Source organism: Crinia signifera, chromosome 5 (assembly GCF_055691185.1).
Source record: "Crinia signifera chromosome 5, ASM5569118v1, whole genome shotgun sequence".
Taxonomy (NCBI): Eukaryota; Metazoa; Chordata; class Amphibia; order Anura; family Myobatrachidae; genus Crinia; species Crinia signifera.
This window is the reverse complement of record NC_139221.1, coordinates 238,620,717-238,642,980: the sequence shown is the minus strand read 5'-3', so window position 1 is coordinate 238,642,980 and position 22,264 is coordinate 238,620,717. Positions and strand designations below refer to the sequence as shown.

The 22,264-nt window shown below is 43.7% G+C and overlaps 1 protein-coding gene across 3 annotated transcripts in view; it reads right to left on the bottom strand.

The window, feature by feature from the left end:
- NEK10 (NIMA related kinase 10) overlaps positions 1 to 22,264 on the bottom strand; it is a 335,666-nt gene that overhangs the window by 77,688 nt on the left and 235,714 nt on the right. For all 3 annotated transcript variants that reach the window (XM_083188708.1, XM_083188706.1, XM_083188709.1), the window contains exons 27-28: positions 17,961 to 18,138; positions 2,758 to 2,832 (exon numbers count right to left, since the gene is read on the bottom strand). In XM_083188708.1, the coding sequence (XP_083044834.1) occupies positions 2,758 to 2,832; positions 17,961 to 18,138 (253 nt within the window). The remainder of the gene's footprint in view (positions 1 to 2,757; positions 2,833 to 17,960; positions 18,139 to 22,264) is intronic.

Sequence of the window (22,264 nt, the reverse complement as noted above, 5' to 3'; positions counted from 1 at the left end):
TACAGTAATTCAGACCTGGCCACCATGGCCACGTATTAGCAATAGCCAGGCTTCAGTGAAGCCGCCGCCCCGCTACAGTGAAATCCTGCCTTGTGCATTAATGTGTTTGCCGTGCAAATGGATGTGTAGGGCTACAAATGTATTCGCAACCAAGTGAATAGGTCATAAATCCATCGCAACAGTCTCACCATCTAATGATGTTAACACTGGGCAAAAGTCACCGTAGGCCAAAGACTAACTCGGCGGTGCGATGTTAAAAGACATATCCGGCCTGGAGCTGACGTCACACACCCTCCCTTAAAATGCTCAGGCATACCTGCATTTTCCTGGATACTACTATAAAAACTGAGAGAGAAAGGGACTGTATTTGAAGGGCGCCCTATGTTATTTAATAAAATGTAACTTTCATTGGTAACTACTAATGGCAGGTAATGGGCAATTCCCCATAATTAAAATTAAGGAATTATCAGTAATTACCAATAAAATTAACATTTTTATAAAATATATTGTGCGTCCTGCAAATACAGTCCCTGTCTTTCTCAGTTTGTATACTTTAATCTTCTTGACTGTGAGGCGCAGCACCCTCAATTTAACTTGGGGTCCTATCGAACTCATCAATATGTGGGATAGTGGTGTGCAGGTATACTCTCTGCCCCATAGGGGCCAATACCAGTTTCCCAGATACTCCCAGCATTTTCCAAGGCACACGTGCGTTTTTCTTAGCACTCCCACAAAACGGCTTTGCGGATGCGCTCTACAGGCCGTATGCATGCGCAGTCTATAGATAATCATCCACTGTGCAAATTCCCGGCTGTGCGATACGGTCCCAATTACCCCCAAGATGCAAACATTGATGATAGCCAAAGAATGGGCAGCACATCGCCAATGGTACTCTCTAGTAATACTAAACTCTTCTTACTTCAACAATCCACAGTACTAACATTTACCTAAAAAATATGACTTGGCCTCAAAAACGAACATTCCTCGCCACAGTCTGTATCTATATGCTAATGTCACCTCCGATTATCAAACAACTGAGACGTCTACTATTTACGATTTGGATACACCATCGGCGCACCAAGGAAACTTTCACCAGGTCTATGGCAGGTGCTGTTCCCTGTTTCAGTATGACCTCCTGTGTGAGTAGCATTTGAATGCAGCTGCACCAATAAGAAGCTGTCACACTGAGGATCTATTGCTATCACTCTCACTTCACTGCCTTTTCTGTCACCGCATGAGTCATTTAGCAAAACCTGTGGAGGAGAACTGCATGATAATGTGTCCACAGGCATCAAGCCGCTACTGTCAAGCTAAGAAATGCTTGGGAAATACAGTAGGGACTTTAGCAGGAGATATCTGTGATATTGGGTCTAATTCAGATCTGATCGCAGGACAAATTTGTTCTCAAAATGGGCAAAACCATGTGCAGTGCAGGTGGGGCAGATGTAACATGTGCAGAGAGAGTTAGATTTGTGTGAGTTGTTTTGTTTCTGTGCAGGGTAAATATTGGCTGCATTATTTTTACACTGCAATTTAGATTTCAGTTTCAACACACCCCACCCAAATCTAACTGTCTGCACATGTTACATCTGCCCCACCTGCAGTGCATATGGTTTTGCCCACTTTGAGAACAAATTTGTCCAGCAATCAGGTCTGAATTAAGCCCATCTCCTGCACCATGCTATTGTTGTTACCCCTTTTAGACATACTACCCGGGATTTTAGACCCGGTTCAGTCCCGGGTTTTTAAAAATCCCGGGTCCATTGCAGGTGCGCAGGACCCGTTTTTTAATCTTCAGACATACAGTAGTCCCAGGATTGTGCGCATACACGTGAAAAATCCCGGGATTTTTCCGTATGTCTGAAAGGGGTATAAATAACCCTAACACTTAAAATCACAAGGACTCTGCAGTTTCAGCATGAGTTAGGCAGGGGTTTAATAAATAAATACCCATAAAAAAGGAACAGACTGATGATAAAAGAAAGGCAGCACATTTCTAGAAGCTCTTGGTTTAAGACAACACTCATTTTGATATAAAGACACTTTAGAATGAGATGACAGCTAATTACTCTCAGACAAGGGAATAGCAGGAATGATTATAGTATTCATATCGATAGCTTGAATCTCTCTGTCAATTATATGTGCTCACTGAGGAGGATCAAGTAACTTTATGGTATGTTCACAGAAAACTGCTTTCTATTAATATTTTTTAGAGAACATGATTTTGGAAGGGAAAGCTGTATTCTATTTTTAGAAGCAACATGTGGAATGTTAATAATTAGAACTGCACAGGTATTATACATACTGTAGCAGACAAATGGATAGCGTGACAAGTTCAATTTATAGTAAATCTATCACCCTGAAGAAGCTGTTCCCTATCAGACATACAGATCTGTGATCCCGGTCATGTGACTTTAGTATGAAATGAAATCAGGGGACAGCAACTCCCATAGAGATGATTGATGTCTATGGAAAGATTCAGATGTACATTTTCGGAAGATGAATGACAGAGCAGGGATGAACATGGGAGAACATGCTTGTGTCTACCCTACCCCTATTCTTCATTTCAAGACAGTCAGGTATACTACTTTAAACTTCCCTGATTGAGCTGATGTGTTTTCCAATCAACAGTCCCGGTACACTTGCGCTTCTATCTATATTCATTCAAACTCACCATCAACCTGTTATCATTTAAGTACAAATTCTGGCAAAAGAGGAATCTGAATAGAAATGTTTTACAGAAAACATGGATCATACCTGTACTGCATCCTTTAAAATAGGTAGAGCAACTTGAATTATCAGATGTATAATCTTCAAGCTCAGAAAACACTTCTGGGGAGGCGAAAAAAAACATAAAGGTAAAGAAGTGCATCAAACTATCAATGATTTTAGTATGTTAAACAACAAATTCATGAATTTGAATTCATGAAGAATGATTAAACATTCTTGTATTATGCATTTGACATAAAAAAAGATCATAAACAAATTAGAACTGACAGGAAACAAATATTAACGTCTTCCATACAGACTAAAATAACACTGATCTATAACATGTGACCAGAATGCACAGATGTGTCCTCATTAGGGGTGTGTGAGTTCGGATTTACTTGAATCTCAAAGCAGGATCTTGTTGGCTATTCAAAACATGTGACAGCCAATAGTCTGAAAATCCGAAATTGCAATAATTTGGCGAAAAGAACTCAGTAAATTCGAGTAAAACCGAATCCGCTCACCATAGTCCATGAGGACTGTGTCAACATTTGGCACAAAAAACATGAAAAACCCCATGTCGACCTTTTGACTGTCGACCTTGGCCATGTCGAACTAATGCTTGTGTCAAGCTAATGACTCTGTCGACCTAACCCCATGTCGACATTGTAAGGCATAGACCTTGACCCATGTCAACCTTCAGTGGTCGACCCAATGCAAGTTGACCTTCCTCTTGTTGACCCTATGACCCATATCCGTTCCCGTGCAACTCTGTTAATGACGGGTAGATTTTCCCCCGAAAATGTCTTATCCTTCGACTGCTGATTAGAATGATTGGTGACATGCCTATGTTATGGTGCCCATACACTTATGCAATGGGATTCGATGCAACATCGAAGTGCTATGTCCATCGAATCCGATCACATTTTTGGGTACAAAAGTCAGCACCCGATGTCGTATGCCATCTTCCAATTGCACATCGGTGCTGGAAGAGGGCAGGCATGGGACGGCAGAGTAGTGTATGCTAGCAGTAGCGCTTGTGGGTGGCGGGAGTCAGCGGTGGCGGCAGATTTGTTGGTACTTGTTTCTTATCACAGCCACAATCGCGGGCATCGTGTGACTTAACTTTAAGGCACACGATGCCCGCGATGCCCGCGATTTCCTTTGAAAAAACAGTACTCGGGTACATCGCGTCGGTCGTGTGCCTTAAGAAGGCACACGACGCGACCGACGCGATGCCCACGATTTCCCCATAGGCTTCAATGTTAAAATATTTTAACATTGAAGCCTATGCGCGCCCGACGCGATGCCCCCGATTTCTCCATAGGCTTCAATGTTAAAATATTTAACATTGAAGCCTATGCGATGGACCCGATTTGTCCATAGGCTTCAATGTTAAATTATTTTAACATTGAAACTGAGTCCATTTAACATAGTAAAAAATGGGAAAAGGCCGAATAAGGGCCATTTCTCATTGGCTATGGCCCCGTCATGCGTGTAAAAAATAATGGCCCCCCATTGTGGCCGCCACCCCCACGATTAACGCGAACCCGAAGCGTGGCGAGCGCAGCGAGCCCACGAGGGGTGGCGGTGCGCGTCCTCCGACCTTTTCATTCCCCTACTATCCACGTCGGCGTGGAGTTGAGAATAGATTAGTGTGGCGAGCGCAGCGAGCCACCGAGCCCGAAGCGTGGCGAGCGCAGCGAGCCCCGCGAGGGGACGCTGATACCTGTGAAGCCCGCGAGGGGACGCAGGGATCTGTGAAGGTATCAGCGTCCACTCGCCACGCTTCGGGCTCGGTGGCTCGCTGCGCTCGCCACACTAATCTATTCTCAACTCCACGCCGACGTGGATAGTAGGGGAATGAAAAGGTCGGAGGACACGCACCGCCGCCCCTCGCGGGCTCGCTGCGCTCGCCACGCTTTGGGTTTGCGTCAATCATGGGGGTGGCGGCCACAATGGGGGGCCATTATTTTTTACACGCATGACGAGGCCATACCCAATGAGAAATGGCCCATATTGCCCCTTTTACCATTTTTTACTATGTTAAATGGACTCAGTTTCAATGTTAAAAAAATTTAACATTGAAGCCTATGGACACGATGGACCCGATTTCTCCATAGGCTTCAATGTTAAAATAATTTCACATTGAAGCCTATGGACACGATGTACCCGATTTCTCCATAGGCTTCAATGTTAAATTATTTTAACATGGAAGCCTATGGAGAAATCGGGTACATCGCGTCGGTCGCGTCGTGTGCGTTTTGGTATGCACCCGACGCGACCGACACGATTTTTTCCGACACGACCACCACGATAGAAATCGTGGTGGCCGTGCTAGGAAACAAGTACCGATTTGTTTAAAACACTGGGCTGCCCTGTGATTGGCTGAGCTCTCCCAACCAATCACAGGACAGCCCAGTATTTTAAACAATTCTCCCGCCACCACTGACTCCCACCACCCACAAGCGCTACTGCTAGCGCTACACTACTCCGCCGCCTCCTGTTACGAGAGGCAGGTACGCTGCCAGCGGTCCCTAGGGCCCCCTCTCCCCAAACCCCACACCGCTAAATGCGTCCCCTCTGCCCCCCACCCACGGATTGTAATAGAGCGATCACATGTGGTTAAAAACTCCTACAATTCGATCGACATGACATTCAACTGCGTGCCCGCACATCGCGTCGAAAAGTCCCTTAAAAATGCATACAATCATTCGATTTATCAGCCAGAATCGGTCAAAATCGAATGATTGTATACAATATCTCACCAAGTGTATGGGCTGCATTACAATTATTAAACTGGCAATAATAAATTAAAGTGACTTCCAGGAAAACACTGATACAGTACATAGCAGTTGGCATAAAATGCACAAAAAAGATGCCCAGCACTAAGATACTGCAGCAACGTTGAGGTAGGACATATCTGTACACTGGCATCTATATGTCATAAAATGTGACCCGCTGCAGGAGAAGTAGTGTACAGATTTTCCTTAAAATGTTGCGTCTTGGGGGCGTGGCCTGAACGGGAACGCAGGTAGTCACGTATCTACATAGCTCCTGCTTCCAATCCGTTTTTATTGCCAAAAAGCCCTCTCTCCCAGAAAGATAAAAGCACCAGCACTCCTTGCCCTACCTACAGCCACTTAAGAGAGCGGGTGGAGTCGGGCTGCGGAGCCGGGGGACACAGTTCTGTGTCTTTGCAGGTTGCGGCCTTCTCCCCCACTGAAGCCGGGACCTATGGTGCAGCTGCTGGCCGGGTTCCGGGCTCCGGGACGGAGGTGCCGCGCACCCACCCAGATTGAGCGGCGGGGGACCTGTTCAGCGCGCACTAGCGCCGGAGCCCATCGCCCTGAGACTCCTGCGGGACTGGACTGCCTGGCACTGGGGGTTTGAAGGTGAGGAGACCGTGAGCGCCATAGCTATCTCCCCTGCCCTTCCCCTCCTGCTGCGGCGGCCATCTTGCGTCCTCACAAGAGGCTGTTCTGCCTACTGTCTCTCACAGCAGAGGTCTGGTCCCTGCTCCCTGCCTATCTGCAGCCCCCCAGAGGCATCCTAGCCTTCGGAAGGTGCCCATAACTTTTATACAGCCCTCCTGCAACTCTCTAAGCCTCCACAAAATAACAAAAGTTAATAAAATAAAATAAAAATATTAAAAAAAAATATATATATATATATATATATATATATATATATATAAAAATAATTAAAAAAAAAAAAGAGTGTTAAACCAGCAGCGGCAACTGTATTGGGCTATATTGTGCTCACCTTCACTGCTCCTGAGCCCCCACCTTTATCTTCAGAAGTCGGGGCACTGGATGTGTAAATGTACCCTTTCCTCCACTTATTAGAGCATGGCTACTTCATCTTCGCATCAAGAGCTCCACCCTGTGGTCATTTGTGTTATTACACCTGTGTTTTCTGGGATGATGGGCATACAACCCCACTGATTATGCTAGAGTATCCCAACATGCTCACTTAGATTCTCTAATGTCTCCTGCCTCCCAAATCTAATACGGAACGATCTGTCATCAAAGCTCTGTGAGGATCAGCCCATTCTCCATACCCTACCACACTCAGCACTTCTAATGATCTGTGCAATTTATTATGCCTTCCAAACGAAGTAAAGTGTCAAAGCCTATCCCGCAGATTCCATTCTTCAAAGCTTCGCCCCACAGCTCGCGACCTAAAAATACAGAGATTATCCCTGTCAAGTCTGACTCTCCAGCCATACACACTATGGCGGCGCCACCCCCTGTTGCGACATCCAGCCCAACATCTGCTCCTGTTAGAGACACTGACGCTCTTACAGTTGGCACCTTGAAGCAACTATTCGAGAGTTTCAAGAATGAAGTCACAGCAGAAATCCGAGCTGCGGTGCAGGACTGTCAGCATGCTGTGAACGAACTGGGTACGCGCACGGATCTCCTTGAGACCAAGATGGAGGAGGTTGTCGGCTCACATAATGGGTTGATAGATTCACACGACTCCCTGGAAGCAGAAGTCAAGTTGCTAAGGGACAAAGTGGCGGATTTAGAGGACAGGTCCCGGAGGTGTAACCTAAAGCTGAGGGGTATTCCGGAAACTGTTTCTAATAGCAGCTTGCACGACTATGCAATGGATCTGTTCAGGAAACTCCTCCCTCTTGTTACATCAGCGGACCTCCTTATTGACAGGATACACCGGCTGCCGAAGGCTCGAGCTGCCCCGAATGGTGCACCTAGAGATGTGCTTATGAAAATGCACTACTATCACATCAAGGAAGCCTTACTGAAAGCGGCAAGACCCTCAGCTGAATCATCGGCTCTGCTGGGGGATCTTCAGCTATTTGGTGACCTATCGGCAGCCACTCTTCTCAAAAGACGCTCCTTCCAACCAATTACTTCGGCCCTCAGGAAGGCTAACATCCCCTATCGTTGGGGATTCCCTACAAAGCTGCTGGTATCTCGGGAAGGCTCCACCATAGCTATCCTCAACGCTGAAGATGGGATGAAAATCTTGGCCTCTTGGAACATCTCCATTTCTGTTGCCGGCACCTCCCCCCCTCGTCGACTTCAGCAGGACTGGTCGGTGGTGGGGTGAGGCCTGATAACAATTGCATTTGTGTCATATATCTATATGTCATATGATGCTCCTGACGCAAAATACTCTCCCACAGTCCCAGCTTTACATTCTCAATATATAATACTCTCTCTGTTGAAGCAAAGTTTTGATATTCTTGGGCTGCTGCGGATGCTGGTTAGAACTCTCTGTGTTAACTGGAGGTTTGTGTATTCTGCAGGTTAGTTACATTCAAAAGAAAAAAAGAGAGTAAAAAGAAAGGGAAAGGTAAAGAGAGAGTTGCCACTGTTGTTGTTTTTTTTTTTTTCCCTCTCTTTGCCTGCGAAATCTACTCCTTCCCATATACTGTCGTCTGAGACCTAAAGCACAGCTAAATGGGCTTCATATTTGAGCAGAGTCCTCTTTATATATTTGTTTATATAGATATATATAATCTTTCCATCAGATTCAGGCTATTCCCTTCAATATGTGCTGTAACGAGGTTATGATTAATCCTAGTATTTCTCTCCCAAAGTTTCGGTTCCTAGTTTATGGGGAATCCCCTTCCTTTGTTGAGGGAGGTAGGAGACCGGCTGCTACCCCCCTTGTAGTTTCAACTCCCGACCACCTGTTAGAGATGGTCGGCTTGGATCCCTCTTGGGATCAGGTTTTACTTTTTCTATTTCTTTGTTTTTCATTTATTTTAGTGTCTTTCTATGTTATGTATTTTGTTTTCTATGCTCTCTACTATGCAGTTACATGTTACAGGACAGGTGACTATACATCCTCACAAAAAATCGCTACCACCATCGACCCCCCCATATTAGAATATGGTTAAGATAGTATCACTAAATGCAAAGGGGTTAAATTCCCCCCAAAAAAGGAAGCTGGCCCTAAATTATTTTCACAAACTGAAAGCTCAAGTGGTTGCTCTTCAAGAGACCCACTTCAATAAACAATCCCCTCCCCTTTTTACAGATTCAAGATACCCCCATTGCTATACTGCCAATGGACCGAGTAAGAAAGCTGGAGTGGCACTCCTCTTTGCTCGTCAATGCCCATTTGTTTTGTCCACCCAGCATGCTGACCCTGAGGGAAGGTTCTTGATTTTGACGGGACAACTAGACAATGTAGAAGTGACCCTTGCCTCCTGTTATGCCCCGAATTCTAAGCAGGTGTCCTTCTGCAGAAAATTCCTTGACACTCTACGGAAGCAGTGTAAGGGAGCTTTATTAATTTTAGGTGACTTCAATATGGTCCTAGATCCCGTCTTAGACAAGTCTAGATCGCTACAACACAAAAGTCTACCTAGACAACTTGACAGTTCGGCACGGTTTCGCTCTCTGTTAGCTGAATATGAGCTATACGATCTGTGGAGGGCTAAACACCCCTCTGAACGTGACTACACGTTCTACTCGCATGTCCATGGTTCATGGTTCATATTCTCGCATAGACTTAGCAATGGTTGACAGATGGACCTTAGCTACTGTAAGGAGAGTTGACATTCTACCGATTAGCTGGTCTGATCACTCCCCAATAGCAATTCTGTGGCAGGTGGATAAATGTAAAGTATCCCCAGGACCTTGGAGGATGAATACACTCATGTTAAATCAGCCTCTGGCCAAAAAGCATTACAGGAGTCCCTAGATGTATACACTGATACGAATCGTGTTGAGGATACATCCACTTTCATACACTGGTGTGCACTAAAGGCTGTACTGAGGGGTTCGTCGATACAAATTGCAGCCAGGCTCAAAAGAGAACATAACCAGCGGTTTGCGAGTGCGGAGCAAGACGCTGCTACTTTAGAAGCAGCCCATAAGGCTGACCCCTCTAATAAAGCTTTATTTAACAAACTACTAGCGGCTAGAGAAAAGGTCAATACATTCTCACTAGCGGAGGTGCACCGTAACATACATCGGCTCCACCAGAAGTACTATATTTTAGGAAACAAACCAGGGTGCCTCCTGGCGCGTAAACTCCGAGGACGTAGGGCTAAAGATCGGATCCACGCCATACACACCTCTAAAGGCGTTAAGGTTTCAGACCCAACAGAAATAGCGGATGCCTTTGCTGAGTACTACTCGGAACTCTATAATTTAAAAAATGACCCGGACACCCCCCAACCAACCATACCTGTCATAAACAATTTCCTTCAGAGCCTGTCCCTCCCTGCACTTGACTCCAGTGCTCGAGACTTAATTAATACGCCGTGGACGTTGAGTGAAGTCGAGAAAGCCATAGATTCTCTTCCCCTAGATAAAGCTCCAGGCCCTGATGGATTCCCTTCCAACTTTAATAAGAAATTTAAAGCTAAGATTGCCCCAATACTTGTCGCGGTTTTTAATGAAGCCTCTTCCTCGACAACTTTCCCTAAGGAAATGCTTGAGGCCCGTATAATTACTATTCCTAAACCTGGTAAATCTCCCACTAATGTACAAAATTACCGCCCCATAGCCCTCCTTAATGTAGATATAAAATTATTTGCCAAACTGATAGCAACTCGAATCTCCCCCTTATTACCTAGTCTAATCAACCCGGATCAAGTAGGATTTGTGGTAGGTAGGCAGGCATCGGATAACACCCGCAGAGTTATTAATGTCATAGAATTCTGCCAAACCCGTAAACACCCTCTATTAGTGCTTTCACTCGATGCAGAAAAAGCCTTTGACAGGCTTCACTGGGGCTACCTGCGCTCCACTTTACATCATTTTGGCTTCTCGGGTAGGATACTTAGCTCCATCTTGGCCCTGTATTCCCTTCCAAATGCTAGAGTGTTTACGAATGGATGTTCCTCCTCCCAATTCGATATTACAAATGGCACCCGTCAGGGCTGCCCCCTCTCCCCTCTAATTTTTGCGTTGGCAATAGAGCCCCTGGCTGAGTGTATTCGTACCCAAGTCCATATCAAAGGTCCTCTCATAGGTGGGGTCTCCCACAAAATCAGCCTATTTGTGGATGACGTGCTAGTTTGTCTTGAGGATCCTGAATCCTCTCTTCCCCACTTACAAAACACTCTTGATGCTTACTCGAAAATCTCCTACTACAAATTGAACACCACTAAGACTGAAGCTTTTCCGCTTAATGTGCCAGACAGTGTGTTAATACGCCTGAAAGACAAATTTAAATATATTTGGAAAGACAAATCGATTAAATACCTTGGGATTAATTTAGCTAGGGACATTGACATTATGAACCTAAATTATGACCCTCTGTTACGTGCTTTTAACACCCTTACTAAAGAATGGTTGATGCAGGAGGTGTCCTGGGTTGGTCGAATAGCTGCAGCAAAAATGGTACTCCTACCCAAATTAATGTATTTGTTTCGGACCATTCCTCGACCCTTTCCATCCGCGATAAGTAACAAATTCAATAAGCTACTGTCCTCCTACATTTGGAGAGGCGCTAAACCTAAAATAGCGAAAACCACCCTATCCTTTTCTAAAATAGACGGTGGCCTAGCATACCCGAACGTAGAAAAATATCACTCTGCGTGTATATTGAATCAAGCGAGGGATTGGCATTTGGGGAATTGCGTCAAACCCTGGGTGGCAATTGAAAGAGCCGCTGTGTATCCTCTTGACCTCCCTGAACTGTTCAGACTGCCCCCTACAGCTGCCACATCTAAAAGCAGTACATGTAAATCTGTTCATACTACACTTCTTATATGGCATAGGCTGGTTGCCTCTAGTACCAACATCTCATTGCCTTCCCCTCAGTTAGCATTGAAATCCATCGCAAATATAATCCCAGACCTTAATGTAGACTCTTGGGTGGCCCTAGGATTATTATCTCTGAATGACATTCTTGCCGATGGAACAGTAGTTCCCTTTTCCCACCTACAATCACAATACCATGTCCCGAAGCAGGACTTCTATAAGTATTTACAGATTAGGCATTGGCTCAGTAGCTTCCTACCCAAACCCCCTGCCCAGCTCTCGATACCTAAACTACTACTTGCTCTCATTGAAACTCCAGCCACAAAAGGTGGTATCACTCGCTGGTATAAATATCTGATTTCCAGTTGTTTGAAAAGTAAGTTCCCTTCACAACGCCGATGGGAGAAGGATTTGCCAAACGTCTTTTCAGATGAGGTGTGGAAATTTATATTCCGCTCAAGCTTCAAGATTTCTAAATGCATCAACCATGTAGAGATGTACTATAAATTGGTCCATAGGGCCTATCTTACCCCAGACCGACTACATCAGTTTTGGCCTTCTGTCTCCGCCCGGTGTTGGAGAGGTTGCGGCTCAGTTGGAGACATTCTGCATATTTTTTGGGCTTGCCCAGTCTTACATTCCTTATGGAAGGAAATATTTCTCCTTATCTCCAATGTATTAAATCAATCCGTACATATGGACCCTCTTATTGCTCTCTTCCACTACTGCCCAGGTGTGCGTTTTAGCAGCGATAATTACCTCCTTGGTCATATCTTGATCGCGGCTAAAGCCTCTATTGCCCAATTCTGGAAATCACCTGACATACTAACCATCCATATGATCGAAAACAAGATCCATAAACACTTCCTATTTGAGACATCAGATGTCGTATATTCCTCCAAGGCATCTTCCATCCACTTTAAATGGAACAGATGGAGGGAGTACAGGGAAAGAACAGGCCAGCCATGTTCCCATAATGCCGTTATAGACCTATCTGTACTTGATTCGCCTGGGCAAAATCCCAGTTCTGTTCATTAATTACGAGCAACCCGAACCACTCCTTTTTCTCTGTTTCTGCATTAACTGTGTCCTTTAACAGAGTCCCTGTATCTATCTATTTTTCTCCTTTACTCAGTTTACTTTAGTCAACCTGGCATGTACTAGTCTACAGTTGATACTGGTAATGATGTAACACCTATACATATATATGTAAATATTTGTTTTTTTTTGTATGTATTTTTTCTTTCCTTTTTCCTTTGTTTTTGATAATAGTCCATATCTGAACTTGTAAATTCAATAAAAATTTAATATTAAAAAAAAAAAATGTTGCGTCTTAGTCGCACCACGGATGCCTCTCATAGGCCCTTATTCTGGTTGGTGCGGTCAGAGCCGCACACGGGGCTCCGACCGCACAAACCAAGGGCCGCCCACCCGACGGATCGCCACGGCCGTCCGTACACGGACGGCTGGCGATCCGCACAAAAATGGTGGAGGCGTACGCCTCCACCATGGTGGGAGCTACCCCCTGCATTCGATGGTCGTCGACCATCGAAGGCAGGGCCGCACGCCGCGGCAGCTCCCGCAAGCTGAGACCACACGGACAATCGTCCGTGTGGTAGCTTGTATGGGGGCTGAAAGCTGACATCCGGCGACGTCAGCTTTCCGCCCCCATGTCATGGTAATGAGGGCGTCATGCCCTCATTACCATGCATACGCCCCGCGTTTGCATGGGAACGCCCATGAAACGCGGGGCGTACACATAGGGAAATGAGGGGATGAAGCCCCTCACGCCCCTATCCGCCCCCTTTGCGGCGGACGAAATCCGTCTGCGGCGAAGGGGGCTGCACATGCGCAGAATGACCTCTGCGCATGTGCAGACCACAAACATCGGCGGTACGGCCGCACGCGGGCCGTACCGTGCCGATCTGAATAAGGGCCATAGTGTACTAGAGACACTGGGCTGCAACTTTAACCACATAGGAATTAGCTCTACACTAATGAAGCACAATGGAACTTTTCCGTAAGGAAGCTGTGGCTATTCACACACACATTCATACTCAGGGGGTTATTCAGACCTTATTCCTGGGCTGCGGATTTGCAGACCGGCCGTTTATCAAATGACTGTACATGCGTACAGATTGAAGTGCACATGCTCAAGGCCATCCAGCTGCTTTTCTAAACACAAGCCGTTCGTAAGTTGATTGACAGGAAGCTGGTGTTTTCTGGAAGAGTCAGGAGAAATGCAGCGGTGCCCAAGCGTGTTCAGGGAGGATGTGTGACGTCAGCTCCAGCCCCGATCAGCCTGTTTCTATCGCACTGGCTGAGTAGGTCCTGGGATACGCACGGACTGTACACACTGGAGAAATCATTAGATGGTGAGTGCTTTGAGAATGGATTTGCAGCTAATCGCAGATCTGCAATATTCTCATTGAAGCCTTGCACACGGCAGGATTTCCCTCTGGCGGGGATACAGCTATCTAAAGTTAGCAGCGAAGTGATCAGTTCTAAATAGCTCCCTCAGTCACACACACATGTGCAAATGTCACACACAACAGCTGTCAGTGTATACAGGACAACACAGTTCTATACCTCCCAGAAAGAAAAAAATTTGAACTGCGCTTTTGAGGAAAGTAATACCACAATCAATTTATGACCATTTATTTACTTAATCAACACCATTAAAGTTTTATCATAAAAAATATAATGCACATTTAAAATACACTAAAAAACACACAAAAAATAGCATTTTACTTGGTGCTGGCCTTGATAAAAGTATATACTTCCACTCTCGATAAATAAGAGTGGAGTGAATTTGGACCTGGCAAGCAGAGAGGGGCTAGTTGGTGCTTCTGAAGCCATAGCAAAAGGAACATATGTACTTTATGAAACGATTTCCAAAAATGGCAGGAATCCCAGAGCTACAGTATGTAATGAATTAAGAGAACAAACCAGGAATTAGCTAATTAATTCAACTGTCACTTGAATGTCATTTAAAAAGTCTTAGAAGTTAATAGGTGCTCTATCATTAATAGTGATAAGTACTTTTCTTAGCATCAATTAAGAAAGATTAAACAGATGAAAAACAGCGTTTAAAAGGCTAGATCCTCTCCCCTGCCATACGAATGTTTAATCAACCTGTAAGGATATTAAGATATGTGGGCGACATTTGATTATCTGTCATAATAATAAGGCTAACACTGCTCCTCACCTCTATGTGGGGAATTCAAGTGTTTGCGTGGCAGAACTGAAGTCATTTTGATGGGCTGGTAACTAGTATATAATATCTTATAATATCTTTGTATATATTATCTTATAATTCTGAAGTGTTAAACTGAAATGATATGTCTGCTTTGTATTTACACTGCAATTTAGATTTCAGATTGAACACGCCCAACCAAAACTGTCTCTGCACATGTTACATCTGCCTCACCTGCAGTGCAGCATGAATTGGTCCTTCTGCAAAAATTGCAGCCTTGTTAACAGTCGAAACTATTCACAACCAGAATAGTTAATCAGACGCAAAAAAAATATACAATATATGGAGAAGATCACATTTTAACTTTAATATTGTTGATATTGGACGTTATTCAATAAAGCTACTGGCTGCTCTCAAGTGGCAAACACTATACCGCTCAGATGCAAGATGCAGTCCCGGTAGTTGGTTAGATGACGGGCCAGCAGATTGAAAATCAGCTGAATTTAAATGGCCAAATAAGTGCATCCAGACATTTTAAATGTCAAGGGATAAATGTAAACCCCAATCCTCAATGTGTTTCTCCGCTATGGGGCATTCAGCGGTTTCATCAGGAGGAAAGACCGGGACGGCATCTGAGCGGTGAGCGGCTCACTACCTGCTTCCTCTGCTGGCTTTGTGCTGAGCGCAAATGATCCGCCCAGGTCAGTTGCCCTACACTGCGCATAATCACACCCACTTTGCAGCAGTTCAGTGTTTTCTATCCTCACTGACTGCTGATGGCGGACGGTTCGCTCCCTGCAAATTACAGCATCAGCGGTTTGTCAACAGGCGACGACTACTGACCGGGGCAGCTGGAGCAGTCTGCAAACAGCGACTTTATACTGGTATCGGCTTTAATCTAATTCTTCATTTCTCAGGAGCATTGTCATACTACATAATCACTCCCTCTGCAGTACATTCTAAAGATGGGCAAATTAATTTATACCTTTTATCTAACCCGAGGACAGAGAAATTTGGAAATTCTACTGTAGCATTATTGGCCAATTTACTCACCAGAATCCGAATCTATAGGGAATATTTGTATATGTATGTACTTGTTTTATATGAAAGTGTTTTATGCATTGTTGATATAGATTTATACTATTGATATTAATAAAATATTTTTTCCATTTATATGGTGTTTCCAATTGTGTGGCGCTCTCTGAGATATGTACAGGGGTATTAATCTCTGTATCTATTCTCTTATATAGCCTTGCTAACAGGTCTGCATTAGGCCCTTAGGCACTGATATTGGGGGATGGGGTTGGTTGTCAAGTTTTCAACAGTGATAGCGATATTAGGTTGGTAGATACAGTACAACTGGCCATTGTTATTATTATTATTATTAATAATTCTGATTGGAAAATAATTGAGGTGGCAAGATTACATCCAGGAAGAAAATGCAGACCAATACAGATGGTGACAAATCTGAGGAGTATAGCAAGATTAAAGTATCATCTTCATAGGGGATACATAGAGATGAACCGCGTTAGTCAAAATACTGATGCCAGCATCCCAGCCTAACCCCCCTCCTAACATAACAACCCTCACCCATTCCTCTACCACCTATATATCTGACCTTATCTCTCTGTATCTGTACACTCCCACCTGCCCTCTTCACTCCACAAATGCACGCGGTCTCGCCTGCAAACTGGTTACTTCCTCCTACTCCTGCCTCCAAGATCTTGTCCACTGTGCTTCTTATCTCTGGAATTCACTACCCCTCCCTATCCGACTCTCCACTTCTCTTCAAGACTTCAAATGGGCTTATGAGACCCACTTCCCCCTTGAACCCAACCATCTCTTATACTGACCTTCTATTTATGCTCATTCTACCCCTCTGTGTCACTCCTGTCTATCTGCCCCTCCCTTTTAGAATGTAAGCTCTCACAAGCAGAGCCTTCTCTTCTCATGTGCTTTTCTTAGAATATATATCGTTTGTATTTCAATCCTTACTCCATTTAATGGCACCTAACCCTTGGTCTCTGCCACCCTAATAATTACTTCAGTGTCCTGCTCCCTGATGCAACTCTTTATTTACTTTGTACTTGTCCTAAATTGCCTTGTACTGTAACTCGTGCATTCTTGTTTCGCTCATTTATATATTGTTAGGCTCTGTAGACCCATTGTAGCACCATATAAATAAACAATAATAACATTAAGAGATGTGGTTTAGATTTAAAAAAGCAGAGGACATAAATCTGAGCCTTATGGTACTCCAACTGACAGAGGTAGTGAAGTGGAGGTGGATTCAGACACACGTTATATCTAAGGTCTGGTACGGGGAGATCCTATCCTAATAGCTTTTACTCTGAGTATGTTTGTACCTGCCCTTTTGTTTTTAATAAAGGTTGTGTTAAAAAATACATGACTGGAGGCTTTTTTCTCTATCCGCAAGTAAAATTTCTCATTCCGTGATGTGGAGTATAAGTAATGACATATGCAAGCCTTCCCCACCCCCAAATGGCCTGAGCTTATCAGTCAGAACATTGGAGACTGATTTCCCCTGTGTACATTTTGGTGGTGGTGATGTAGACCTTCATAAATAGTTTACCATTCACACCAGCCTAAATTCCCGAGTTGAGTCCGGGAACAACCCGGTACTAGCGCTGGTGTGAAAGGTTCCCGGGACAAAATCCCGGGCAAATTTCAACCCGGCTAGGTACCAGGGTTGTTCCCGGGTTCAACCCGGGGATCTGGCTGGTGTGAAAGGTACAGGGTATACTTACCTGGGTTTCCGTGTCCTCGGTGTGCTGTCTGGACGGGAATCCACGCAGGCGGCGGGCGCAAATGACGGGACAGCCGGTGGATGACGATGACGCAGCTCTCCGGCGGCAGTGAGGACGCCGGAGAGCTGCGTCATCTTCATCCGCAGCCTGTCCCGTCATTTGCGCCGCCGCCTGTGTGGATCCCTGGCCTGCACGGAGGACCAGCAACCGGGGTGAGTATTCTCCCCACCTCCGCCGCCATCCCGCCGCCTGCCCACCTCCTCCCCACCTCCTGCCGGCCTCCTTCCCGCCCCCTTCTCACACCAGAAAATGCAGGGACAATTCTGGTGTGAATGGGTCCAAACCCGGGAATGTCCCTGCTTGTCCCGGGAACTGAATTCCCGGGTTTGTCCCTGCATTTCTGGTGTGAATGGGGTATTAAGCAAAACTAATACCTGGAAATCACCCTAAGGAGTAATATTAAAATCCTGTGAAACCATTGATAAGACAGGTTTTTGTATTTATTATACCACACAAAATTTATACCGTAGCTAATACTCATTGTTGAGTGAAACAAAAACTGTATGCCCCTTAAAATCACTGTAATTTTACCTTTAGCAACGTTATCAACAGAGTAGCTGTGATTTGTGGAGAACACATCAGATCCTTTCTCACAGTGGTGTGGTTGTAGTAAATCCATGGAAATAATAGTGCTGTCGGAAATGTCACTCTTGCAGCTCGCTACTTCACTGCTACTGCTGCTGCTCATGCTGGACTTCTCATAGTGATCCTAATACAAAACAGACACGTACGTAGAGTTACAGAATCAGAATATATACTGTATGTATATGATTTTACATAAATTTGCTTCCTCAGTAGTCTGGCAAATGACATATGGTAATGCAATCTCAAAAACATTTTGACGAATAGTAGCGACAACATATAATGGAACGTAATAGGAGTATTCAACATGAAGCCTTCCATCTACTGTGGAACTAAAAATACTAGCATGACCATCAATCCTTTTTAAAAAGAAGACTTGTTCATACTTTACCATCCCAGTGGGTATAGAGTGAGAATATTGCTGCTCACCCACAACTGCCCTGAGCTTGTCAGTCAGGCTGGGGCTTAGAGGACAATGCATGCAAGGATGCAGGACCCTGTTCCGCACATGCGCAGTGTCCCCTCTTTCAGACTTGTGCGCTAACCATTGGGTTGTTATACAAGTCTGAACCAGGCCCATTGTTAATACACTATGTTACCATTGAGGCATGGAGCACCACCATACACACTTAAAATTCCTAATGCACAGCTGGCACAAATGCTACTGTTCCAAAGTGGGCAATTCAACATATGGTTGGAAGTGTGCTGTTTAGGGCTATGTCTTGTCCATCGAGTACATACAGATGGAGCCTTCTTCAACTAGCCATCTCTGGATAGCCATAGCTCACCAAGACCTATTGTTCTCAGCTGCAATACAATACACAGAACAATGCAGTAGGGATTAGCATAGGATTAAGTCCGACAGCTCTGGCTCCTATTAAAGGGCTGGATGAGGATGGCTCTATCTGTATTGTACATCTAAAATGTTGCTACGTTTACATTGCTTAATTGTATATCATTATCTCATCTTCTAGTGTCCCCATGTTACAGTAACATAATATTGAATTTCTCTCATTTCAAGATTGTTTCACATATTGTTTGTTTCACCTGAAAAATACATCACTGACCTTCTATATACCAATCTACATTATGTGAGGGTATTGCTCAGTTTTCTCCAGTGTAACACAATACACCATAAAGAGCCCAGGATTGGATTTACAGTTTTCTATTACACATACAATTCCCACTGAACATACTAAACAGCTTCCCAAGTCAATGTATAGGAAAGAGATGAATCTATCCTAGAACATGTCTACACAGTACATGTGTGAAGCTGTCCCAGGGGCGCAAGGAATATTTTACCTCTCATCCATCACTAATATAGCCCTTCTTACATCAGCAAATAGCATACAGTATTTAAGAGGAAATGTGATTTTATATATATATATATATATATATATATATATATACAGTATATATATATATATATATATATATATATATACTCTGGTGTGGCCGGCGGCACTCAAGGACCCAAGAAACAGCTTTACGCCTGGTGAAACATATTTAATCTACGTTTCGGGGGTTCCAGACACCTTCGTCAGGATAACGAGTACCGATGGGAAGGCACCCCACGTGAGTAAACTGGTTGAGGAGTGCTTGCCCATACTTTGCTGTGTGCATGTATATATATTTATATATATATATATATATATATATATATATATATATATAGATGTATATCTTTATAGTTATATATATATATATATATATAGAGAGAGAGAGAGAGAATTTACTGTACAGTAACCTTTTAACTAAGAGAAAAAAAAGAACACAAGACAATTATATCTGTGGGCTATATTTATGATAAACACATCTGTAAACTTTATCTTGGCAATGAGAACATTACAGTGAGATTGATAGCTGGAGAGGTCAAGAAAATAGAGATGAATGAGTTGCATCAATCTAAACACAAAATAGATATGAAACTTGTTTGCCTCACATTTATTTTAACCTATGACCCGCTCTAGTCTCTTTTTAAAGGAAAAAGTAGCTGCTGCTTCTGCTGCTTATGTGAGCTAACCCCATACTTTCCAGGTTCTCATGCTTTGTGCTGTGGAAGGGAAAGGTAATATACAGTACTGTGAAATAATATAATAAGTTATCATATACAAACTTTTAATTAGTTTCCTGATTTTATGTTTAAGTTATGTTTACTTCTATCTTATTTTATATCGAGTTTTAAATTACTGCTGGCGAAAAGGGTGGTTGCCTCAATCTTTAACGTCCAGGACTATTATATTAACCCTTTGAGTGCTAAGGGAATTTCTCACAATTGGTGTGAAAATTGGCAAGCAAACAATGTTATTCATTATAATGACCTGTAATGTTTACCTTATATAGGAAAAACGCTGAGGGGGGAGACTAGCACCAGGGCCGGCTCTATCATTAGGCAGCTTTAGGCAGCTGCCTAGGGCGCCGGGATCTGGGGGGGGCGCCACCAAGTCTGCAAATCAAAAAATCAAATCTGTCTATGAGAATCCTTGTTGTACTCAATGCAGGTGGCGACTGTGGAACTTCCAATACCTCACCTTTATACTTTTCCTTGAGACACACTTCCCTACATTACTGCCCCCTCCTCCTTGTACTCTGTTTGGGTGGCAAAGGGGAGGGTGCAGAGGGCGTCTGGGGGGCTGGGAGGACCACATGATTTTTTTTTTGGGTGGGGAGGGTGGGAGTAGGTTGAAGTTTTGCCTAGGGTGCTGAGAAGCCTTACACCGGCCCTGACTAGCACTGATTTATATAATTTTCTACAATCTATAAACCAACTATAGCGATAATTCCTGACTTCTATTGTCCTAATGCATCTTCATTTGTTGGTGGTGCTCCCATGAGTCATAATATAGTACACTTATATATAGACAGGGAAAGATTACTCTCTTTGTTGGGGCACAACTTATTAAAATATTAAAATTTTTATTGATATACGTTAAAAGTTTATTAGGACTCTCTATACAACCTCCAACACAATTCTATTTTATAGTGACTTTTTAGAGAAGGAAAAGAGGAAATTAATTTTATCTAAATGTTAGAAAGATTTCTGTGTGTGACAATATATAGCAGAATATGGTAGTGTATCAATTCAATGAAGTTAAATTGAATTCAATTATGTTAGTAGTGTTTGTATCAGCCTCGGTCCAACATGTTCTCAATAAAGGGATATTATCCCATGAGGCATTATGATAGCCTGGCTGATTTTTAATTTTTTTAGTTTTTTGAATGAGCGTGACAAAAAAATATAATATGTGAAACTTAATTGATCAATATAGTGAATTGAAAAGGTAATAAAGTAAAATATTAAAGTCTGAGACCATAAAATTATGGCGAAATATAAGTGATGTTAAGGTGGCTGTCACGGGGGCTACACACAGTATATATCTCTGTGGTACTGGATGGCTTAGCTTGTATTATTTCTACATATTGTACATATATACGAAGCATGGTAAATTCACAACCTGGATGCACATGTAGGGTAAAGTTAGAGATTGAAACAAATTGTTCTCTTTGGTCTCAGATCATTCCTGCTTTCCGGCCGTGTGTCTCTGGGACAGTGAACGAGCCGAATGAGGGGGTGATACTGTTTGAGACCAAAATAGTGAGAGCAGTTGGAAGGAAGCAAATAGGGATCTGCTGTTGTTCTCCAGTCTGACATATCACCCCTGTTAGTGAAAAACCAGCGCAGGGGATCTAATAGTGACTGGGTTCAATGAGAGTCCCTTAGTAAGAGATAGATATATTCCCTATACATAGGTGCATCATATTTTAGTTATCATCAAACTTTGAACATTAATATACTTTGTACTATTCTCATACTTTATATCATTCTCTGTTAAGTTCCCTACATGGGTCTCATAAACCTGTGGCTTCCAAACAGAATTCAGTATAACTGCAAATGTGAAGCTTAGATTTAGTACAAACAGAATTAGAGAGCCTCAGTTCTTTCAACAGGTGTGATGGAAATAAAAAGATTTCATGCAATACTCATCATGTGTCTGCTTCGTATTTTGCCATAGATGGCAGCCTTCCCTCCGTGACAGCTGCTCCAGCCTGGACGCACGTTTCGCCTGTGATTGTTCACCAGTATCTGCTATGTATCACACAATGTCTATTTAAGCCACCAAGGTTTCGCGGGGAAACAGTGCTACTATCTCTATTGGTTAAGCCCCCTCCATGCCTCCCGCATTCATTGGGGGTTACAGTGATCTGTTACATGAAGCTGCCTATCATTGTCCGGCTTGGGGTCACGTGGCATA